The sequence below is a fragment of the Sipha flava genome, unplaced genomic scaffold (genome assembly GCF_003268045.1).
Source record: "Sipha flava isolate LNK unplaced genomic scaffold, YSA_version1 52681_pilon_pilon, whole genome shotgun sequence".
Classification (NCBI taxonomy): domain Eukaryota; kingdom Metazoa; phylum Arthropoda; class Insecta; order Hemiptera; family Aphididae; genus Sipha; species Sipha flava.
Window position 1 is genome coordinate 1 of NW_020273500.1, and position 9,096 is coordinate 9,096.

Below are 9,096 nucleotides of genomic sequence, written 5' to 3' on the forward strand. Positions count from 1 at the left end.
GAGCTTATCGCCACGGCAGAATCCGGTCGATTGCCACATGTATAGATAGAAAATTAAAGGATGAAGGAGGAGGGATATAATAAAATGTATTATGTCATGGAAGAAACCCCACATATATACTATCCATGTCTTATGATAAAACGTGACCAATCAAAAGACATTATAGATAGAACTTTTTCGATTTATCGTCTATTGTCGGTAAATTTATAGATATACCGTTAATTATCAACAAATAATAAGACTTATTACTTTAGATCTTTGATAGTTAGTCAATTTCCACGAGTTATGCCATATATAATGGTATGATATTGGTTAGGAACCGATATAAGCTTTTGTGCAGGGGCGGACTGGGACCCAATCGGCCCACTGTTCTGCAAAAAAAAATCGGCCCCTACCGTACATAAAACCAAGATTTCAAAAAAATTTTTACCTCTTCATATTTTTTAGTTTTTAAATTTATCAATTAAATAAGTATGTTTTTATATTTGGATATTGTAATTTAAGTTTAATTTTCTTTAAAATATAATATATATATATTGTAAAATGAAAATTTTTTTTTACTGATTTTCCCAAAAATAATTTATCATAAGAGTTTTTAAATCACTGTTTAATAATATGTATTTAAACTTTGTTTATAGAAATAAAAAAAAATTACTTCTAGACAAATTAACAAATTTTATTTAACTTAACTGTTCATACTTTAAATACATCTGTAGCATCTATAATAAATAGTACAAAATATAAATGTACAATAGTAAAATAACTATTTATTAACGACTAACATTTACACATAATTTATAACAGATATTATAATATTTAAAATAAATAATATTATATGGTTACACTTTGGTTTTTACAACGATAACATCTGGTTCATCAATGATGAAGAATTTTTTAGTATATTTAGTATTTCTTTGAAGTCAATAGCATCTAATATATCTTTTTCTATTGACATAAGCATGAATGCTTCAAGATGGTCTTGATTTAATGAAGAGCGTAAACGATTTTTAATTATTTTAAGCTTACTGAATGCTCTTTCACAATTAACCTGTGTAACAGAGAGTGTTAAAACAAATTCAACTGCAGCATAAAAATTACAATATGCAGGTGAATGCATATTTAATTGGTATATTAATTTTTGTAGACATATTAAGCATGATTTTGTATTATGATTATTATTGGAAGTTTTTGATTTTTCACACCCTATAAAAAAGACAAACATATTTTTTACTAAACATATATAACTAAAATATAAAAACAGTATATATTGATATATTTTACCTTTAACTTCTAAATTCATTTCATCATTTTTATCCCAGTCTAGAAAAAATTCTTCATTATCTTGAAACATATCATCATCATCATCATTATACATTTTTGAAGTATTTGAATTCAGAGGCTTTGCAATGTTATCATATATTTTTGAGAAATGGTTCAATTCAGACACTAATTTCTGATGGTTTATTGATGATAATTTTGATAAAATTTTTAATGCTGATTCTGGTAGACTGTTATCCTTTGCATATTGAAAATTTTTTGGTAATAAATACTGAATATCTGCTATAATTTCTCTATTGCTTGAAAATCTTTGAATAAAACTGCTTCTCAATTGATCAATAGTGCATTGAAAAACTTCTACTCTAAACTTATCAATAGGATTTATAATATGTTCATCTGAACACATTTCATCATAATTGCGCTTCTTATGTCTAGAACGTATTAATGGTAATTTATCTTCCACAACTATACTATCATTCAATTCAAAATTTGTAAATTTATCATTCATATTTTGTGAGAATTTCTCTGCTTCAACGACAATTGTATCAAAATTTATTTTTCCAATTTCATCAATTGTATTTTCTACCATTAACCAACCAGCCAAAAGATCTAAATTACTGGACTGCAAATATGATGATGTTGGTCCGGCTGAATCAAAAACTTTAATAAATAAATGGGCTGTTAAAATAACTTGGAATTCACACAATTTATTTTTTAATGAAGTTGCTTCATATATGGATTTTTGATCAAATTTTTTTGACGAACAAATAAAATCTAAAGCACTGACAATAGTTGGGTATAAGCAATCTTCTCCGTCGAAAACCCATTTAAGTGCTTTTTCTCTGGACCACCACCTTGTTTCCCCGATTTTTTGTAGCTTTCTAAGTTTTTTTACTCCAACACCTAAATTTTCTTGATTTTTCTTCCAAATGTCCATTCGTTTATAAGAATCAGAAAAGAATGTACTCAAGCGATTCAAGAACCCAAATAAATTCTTGGCTGCTAAATTGTCACAGGTATCACAAATACACAAATTTAGAATATGGGCATAGCACCAAACATAAATACTGTTTTCGTTTTGTTGCTTAATAAAAGACTGCAAACCGTTAAACTCTCCTCTCATGTTAGAAGCACCGTCAAAAGATTCACCAATGACATTTTTAAAATTTATATTATGTTTGTCAAAGCAAGTTTTTAATAGTTCATATAAACTTTTACCTGCTGAATCTTCTACTTTAATGACGGCAAAAAGGCGCTCTTTAATATCTGTATTATTTAAGTAGCGAAGGCAGATAGTGGCTTGGTCCGTAGCTCCAATATCTTGAGTACTGTCAAACTAAAATAGTAAAAACAATGAATTTTTAATTAAAAATAAGAAATATGTTGATTTAAAATTGTCATACTTGTATACTAAAATGCTGATCACCCATTTCTTCACGAATATGTTTCCTCATAGTTTCTAGTATACCTTCAATTACTTTATTAACAGTAGTTTTGGATACAAGTGTAACTAATGATCCTCTTCCCTTAGAATTTTTTTGCCGTTGATCCATATTTAATTTTCGTTTTTTACTTGACAATATAGCATTGTCTAAATATTGTCTTAAAATTGCATCTCTTTCAGCAGTAAATTTCAAAAGCTCCAAAAAATTACCTCTATTGATATTAACATCATTCATCTTGTACAGCCCTTCTGTGTCACCAGTTCCACGATAAGGCAAATTTTGCTTACCCAAAAATTTTATTATTTCAAATACTTGTTTTAATACATGAATTCTTTCTTCGACTTGTTTTTTTTTCATATTCATCACATTACGGTTGATCAAATATTCAATACTATCATTACTTGAAGCTTTGACATAACTTTCAACAGCACAAATATGTACTTTGCTAATTTCATGAGATTCTACAGCTGCATAAATACTTCTGAAATTTGTACAGCCAGTAGAAAAATTGGTTGATGATGTAGAGAAAGCAATACATATACTGCAATACAAGGCTTTAACCTCATTATTTTTAACACATTGTAATGTCAACCATTTTCGCAAAATGGGTTTACCTCTCTGATCTTCTCTATTATAAAGTTTGAAAAAAGACCATGAAACATTATGCAGTACAGTTGGTTGACAAGGATGTTGTTTCATAAAATCCATTTTTTGATTAATAGAACTTTTTTTGGGAATCACAAATGAATATATTTTTTCTGCAGCAATATGTTCCTCAACCTCAGGTAACGAAAACGAACAGGATACACTACTTTGCTCGGTTTGATTTTTAGCAGTTGAATACATCTGAACAATCATAATAAATGTTTAATATTAAAATAGGTAGTAAAAACATTAACTAATTAATAATAATTTATACACAACATAATAAGTATAAGGTAGATCTTACCGAACAAGATTACAAGAATACCTATCTAGTAATATATCATTAAAAAAAGTTTACTCACCGAAGGATTGTTTTCTACAGTTTTAACTGAGCAACTTTGTTGTTTTTGTTGTGTTGAACAATCATCTAAATATTTAGAATACAAATAATATTAAAAAGTAATCACATATTTACATACCAATTATATTGAAAGAAAAATGAATCCAGTTAACCCGTTAAACATTTTAATTTACAGATTAGTAAATATAGATTATTAGATATTATTTAATCTGCAATTCAATTAAATATTATATTTAAATATTATTAATTCAATATTAAAATCTTTGATGTAATGTATAACAAACGTAATTAATGAATCAGTACCTTGAAATAAGAATCTATAGTATACTAAATTCTTTATACTTACCTACGAATACTTTGTTAGAGCGATCCAATCCAAATTCAATTTTTTTTTTGTTTTGGGTCATTGGCAACAGCTTTGAAATTGATCATTTTTTTTAAACGAAGCTTTTCAGCTCCACCTTTTAGTTTTTTTTTTCATCATTTTATGTTTTAAATTATAGCAATGCGATGTGCGAGTACACGACGCAATCAAAATTATGGGAATAAGAAATCAATTCGTATTGTGCATTCATACTATCATAGTGACAGTGTCTACTGTCTAGGCTATTATAGACTCAATACTGTAATAACTATAAACTATTTTAAGAATATGTTTTCCGGTATTCCCCAGCGGCGGTCGACCGCTGATAGCGCAGCGATTTATCATATATATATATATATAATATAATATATACATTGACTAGCGTATTACGTATACCATTTATTAAATATACATATACTATTATTTATTCGTATATTTTATCAATGGTAATACTCGGGGAATCAAAATTGTATACAAATAAACAAATTCAATTATCTGTTTCAAAAATATTTTTAATTCAATACACGTTGGGTTATTTCGCACCGGCCCGATGAATATAATATGACACCGGCCCACTGTGCAAATGCACAGTAGCACAGTGGCCCAGTCCGCCCCTGCTTTTGTGTAAATATACGATAATAGTATAAAAATATACCTTTTATATATATATATTATAAATGAGAATGCATTATTACACCTTATGTGATTTCCTTTTTTATTTATTGTTTAAAAACTCAGCACGACATTTCTAACATAACATGCATATAGTATAATATATTTATATATAAAAAATATATAAAATATTATTAAAATCGTTGTTATCAAAACTATGCTCTTGTTATAACATTTTAAACAATATATGGATGGAAAATAAATTGTATACACATAAATCTATTCTCCTAACATTTTTATGGTTATAAAAGTGATATGTTTAACTATTGTGTGTGTGATTTTTTTTTTTGTACACCCTTATGAAATATATTATAACAATACATATTTTTATAACTAAGACTAATGCTTATAATATGTATATTCCTCACAGATGTTTCAATTATATGTACGAAATAACCGTTGATAAAGCTTTTCTCAATAATAAACAAGTACTGCAACAAATTGTACATTAATAGTTTGATATCACCACGACTGTTATCGTGGAAGTTTCACTTCTATGATCTGTGCTTGCATAGAATTGTTTTTTTTTTTTTTACATATTTGGATAGAGTATTTTTTTCTAAACAATTTATGTATAAAGTTTTTTTTAATTACAAAATTTGCATATGAAATTTATCGATGAACTTCAATATTTACATTACTTACATTTAATATTTAGTGTGTACAATTTTATAGTTTTCAAATTAGCTATCTTATTTCAGAATAACGAATGAGAAAAATGACAGTAAATTACGATAGAAAAGTGTTTATTTATATTTTATCTGTGTGTAAACAGGTATTTCCTAACTGGATACTAATAAGTAACAATAAGTTGAATTTAGTTTAAATTTCATCAAAATCAAATTACTCATAAATATTAAAATTCATCATATAGAGTATGTAAGTTGTCAATAAATGAATTTCCCCACTACCGACGCCTTCCCACTAATGACCCATCCGTTTTTAATCCTACTCTTAAAATATCCTGTTGCACTTGTATTTTATTATTATTTGTTCGACAGTGAACCTTACATGTCACCGTAGTTGTCGTCGCTCGCTCATGCTCCGGAGACTACGGTAGGATACAATACTGCAAGGTATTTATTATTATTATTAACCATTATGTCCCTAATGTCTAATGTAATTGTTATGATCTCATTTGTTTCATGATTTGACTGTTATTAAAAAAAAAAAATGTTATTCTACCTATTGTTATACTTATGTTAACCATGCTGTTTTTTTTATTATGATTATTACTTATGATATGTTCCCCATAATTTTGTTAACTTATGGTATGACAGAGCCACCATATCTAGCTCAAACGGTCGATTCATTGTTCAGCTTGCTTCAACTTCCACTACTTTCACTCTCAGCTGTTCACCATCGTTCCAGGCGTTCTTCTGGATAACCAGCAACCTGTTAATTCACAAAGTATAGGTTGTCAATGATGTAGACTGCAGAAATCCCTTCCGCCGTTGCAATGATCTGCATGGGGGGGGGATTGTTCAGGCTTTTCTGCCATTTAAAATTGCCCGCCCTCTACAACTGGATGCGAAACTGATTAACCAACCACCTCTACTTGCGAGGTTGGTCACACTAGCTATCGCGTCAGCGTCCATTACCGGAAGCGGCACGCGGACACCGTTCGCTCTCATGCTCGTCATCTTCCTGACTGTACACACTTGTTACGTACTGCACGAATATTCATGAAAACCGTCATCTTGATGACCATATGGTCAATGCGACCCAGCTTTACGCCCGCTCCGATTACAACCCTAAGTTTGCCCCGACTACAAGAATTGCTCACTTGTTCCGCTCTACGTCTGCTCCGACCACAAGTATTGCTCACTTGACCCTACGTCCGCTCCGACATCGTTGAACCTGATCAAGCACGAGGACCACTCCAGCAGCTGCGATCGACTCTGTCCTCGAGTTAAACTCGAATCCGGTAGACGGAGTGTGCGCGAGTCGACGCCAACTACTTGTTAAAAACGTTATTCCCCAACAATAGTTGACCTTCGCCAAAATAATGATACTCGGCCTGTTATCTATTTAGATAAAACGTTGGTTAACCAGAATCACACAAAAGGGTACATTTGGCAAAATTAATTTAATTCAGAAGGGCATAAAGTACCTACAGGAAAAGGTAGTAGATCAATTACTTTCCACGCAGGATCTAGTTTATTTGGATTTATACCTGTGTTATGAGCTACCATTTATGACATAACCATGTATAAATAGAAATTGTACGTAACAACTTTATATGAATTGTGTAAGACAGCAGGTTGTTATATTTAGAACAAAGTCGTAGGTCAATCTATATTATATATTAAATAAGTCCTATAACGTCAATCGAGCAATAAAAAAGAGGAAACGAAATGACCAAAATTCAGATGAGTTCTAGTCACGGAGCTGCAAACAACTTCATGTCACTCTATGTTAAAATTTGTTAAATACTGAATATTAAAATAAATGTATAAAAGTTAAAGTCTCATATTTTATTAATTAAATTTAAATACATCATCGACTGCATTACTTGGAATCAAGCCGGTGGAACGTAACAATTGGCGCTGTGGACAGGTTTCTTCAAAAAGAAAATATTTATATTATTTTTTCATAAAAATATATAATATTTTTCCACGGAGGCAGTTCAATTCATTCGAATCACCGTGAAAAGAAACTGATCACTTTTTCTCCAACTTCGAAGAAAAAATATACACTCCATTGTGCAACATTTCAAGTCAAACAGTCAACGATGTCTTTTGGATCGTCTAACTCCGCCTTGTTGTAAGAATTATTATGAATATTATTATTGAAGTATTTTATTGAGATTTATTATTGAAGTTTATGCACTTACACAGCTTATACAACTATTTACTGATTCAAAAAGTGCAAATGAAGGTGCAACTGCTGAGAAGATATTTGATGAACTTCTTAAAGCTTTTAACGAATCAGAAATTCCATTGGATAACATAATTGGTAAGTTAAAAATGAAAATATTTTTTATATAATTCAATACACTTGTACGACTGAAAATTACAATTTTTATCAATTTAAATATATTGAAATAGATATTTTATAATTTTAAAAATAAATATATATCTAACTTATTTAACGATTATTTGTTTTATATAGGATTTGCATCTGATGGTTGTAACTGTTATGGGCTACCACATATTCTTAGAACCATGTATAAATAGAATTGTGCATAACACAATATTACACACCTATCTATTTTTAACTCAAGTTCTATTAAGTAAGTCATTATATTAATATAAATACTTATATATGTAATACTTACCTAATGTGAGACTGGAATATTAAAATAGTTTTTTTTTCAGGAAATATATTCATGTAAAGTCTCTACAATAAAGAAAAGAAATTGCTAATGAAATTAAATTCAAACTTATTTCACTAAAAATTGATGCTATTACTCGTTTGAATAAAGGGTTCTTGGGAATAAATATACAAAAAAATATAGAAAATAATTGTATTCAACTTAGAACGCTTGGACTCATTGAATTAATTGAAACTCACACAGGTGATTATTAAATATAAAAATACATATTCATACTTTGTAATTTTTTTAAAACAAATAGAGTTAAAAAAAGATGGAACATGTTCTACCATTGATTTGAAAAACCAACATATCAATTCAAGGCCAACGAATGATATAGTAAATCTTCCTAATGAAGTTGAAAGGTACCTCATGAGTCAAGGTAATAATGATGATAAATCTTCATCTAATTTAGTAAATTCAGCAAATACTCAAAATATAGAAACAAAAATTGAATTACTATTAAAATCATTTCACATTGAAGAAAAAAGATTGAATCGGTAAAAACATCAAGGTTCCAGGTTGTAAAACTTGTGAACGAAGCGTTGGATGTCGTGACTGTGGATAGTTGAAAATGGAGCTTAAGTCATTGTGAAGAATTACAAGATGAAGATTTTATAATGGAAGGTTTATGTGATGAAATTTTGGAGCCAGTATAACCATTATAATGACCATTCGTCCTGACGAAGATTCCGACAAAAGATAAAGATAACATCAATTTCTAAAAAAAAAAAAATTGTAATTAATTAAATGTTGTATTATTATTATGTATATACTTTTAATGTTATATTAGTTAATTGTATTTATCACATGATAGTGATAATGTCTGTTATGCATTGGAAATTTGATAAAATTACCGAAAGTTTATTTTTGATCGAGTTATCATTAGATAATTGTTGTGCATTTTGAATAAACTTTGCATCGTTTGGGTCAAATGCAAGGGCATATTTGAGGTGGGTGAAGAGGGAATTTTCCCTAATGTAATATATAAATAATTAAGAATATAAATTACCAG

The 9,096-nt window shown here is 29.0% G+C and overlaps 1 protein-coding gene and 1 long non-coding RNA gene across 2 annotated transcripts; one reads left to right on the plus strand and one right to left on the minus strand.

The window, feature by feature from the left end:
• Positions 1-853: 853 nt before the first annotated feature.
• LOC112690900 (zinc finger MYM-type protein 1-like) lies at positions 854-3,876 on the minus strand. The gene is made up of 3 exons (XM_025565006.1): positions 2,682-3,876; positions 1,282-2,614; positions 854-1,080 (listed from the first exon to the last, which is right to left on the minus strand). The coding sequence occupies exons 1-3, from the start codon at positions 3,579-3,581 to the stop codon at positions 854-856; spliced, it is 2,460 nt and encodes an 819-aa protein (XP_025420791.1). The 5' UTR covers positions 3,582-3,876.
• Positions 3,877-5,045: 1,169 nt separating this feature from the next.
• On the plus strand, positions 5,046-9,090 carry LOC112690899. Its single transcript, XR_003149260.1, has 5 exons — positions 5,046-7,531; positions 7,606-7,723; positions 7,880-8,000; positions 8,086-8,285; positions 8,344-9,090. It is a non-coding gene; the product is annotated as an uncharacterized LOC112690899 (long non-coding RNA).
• Positions 9,091-9,096: the final 6 nt, after the last annotated feature.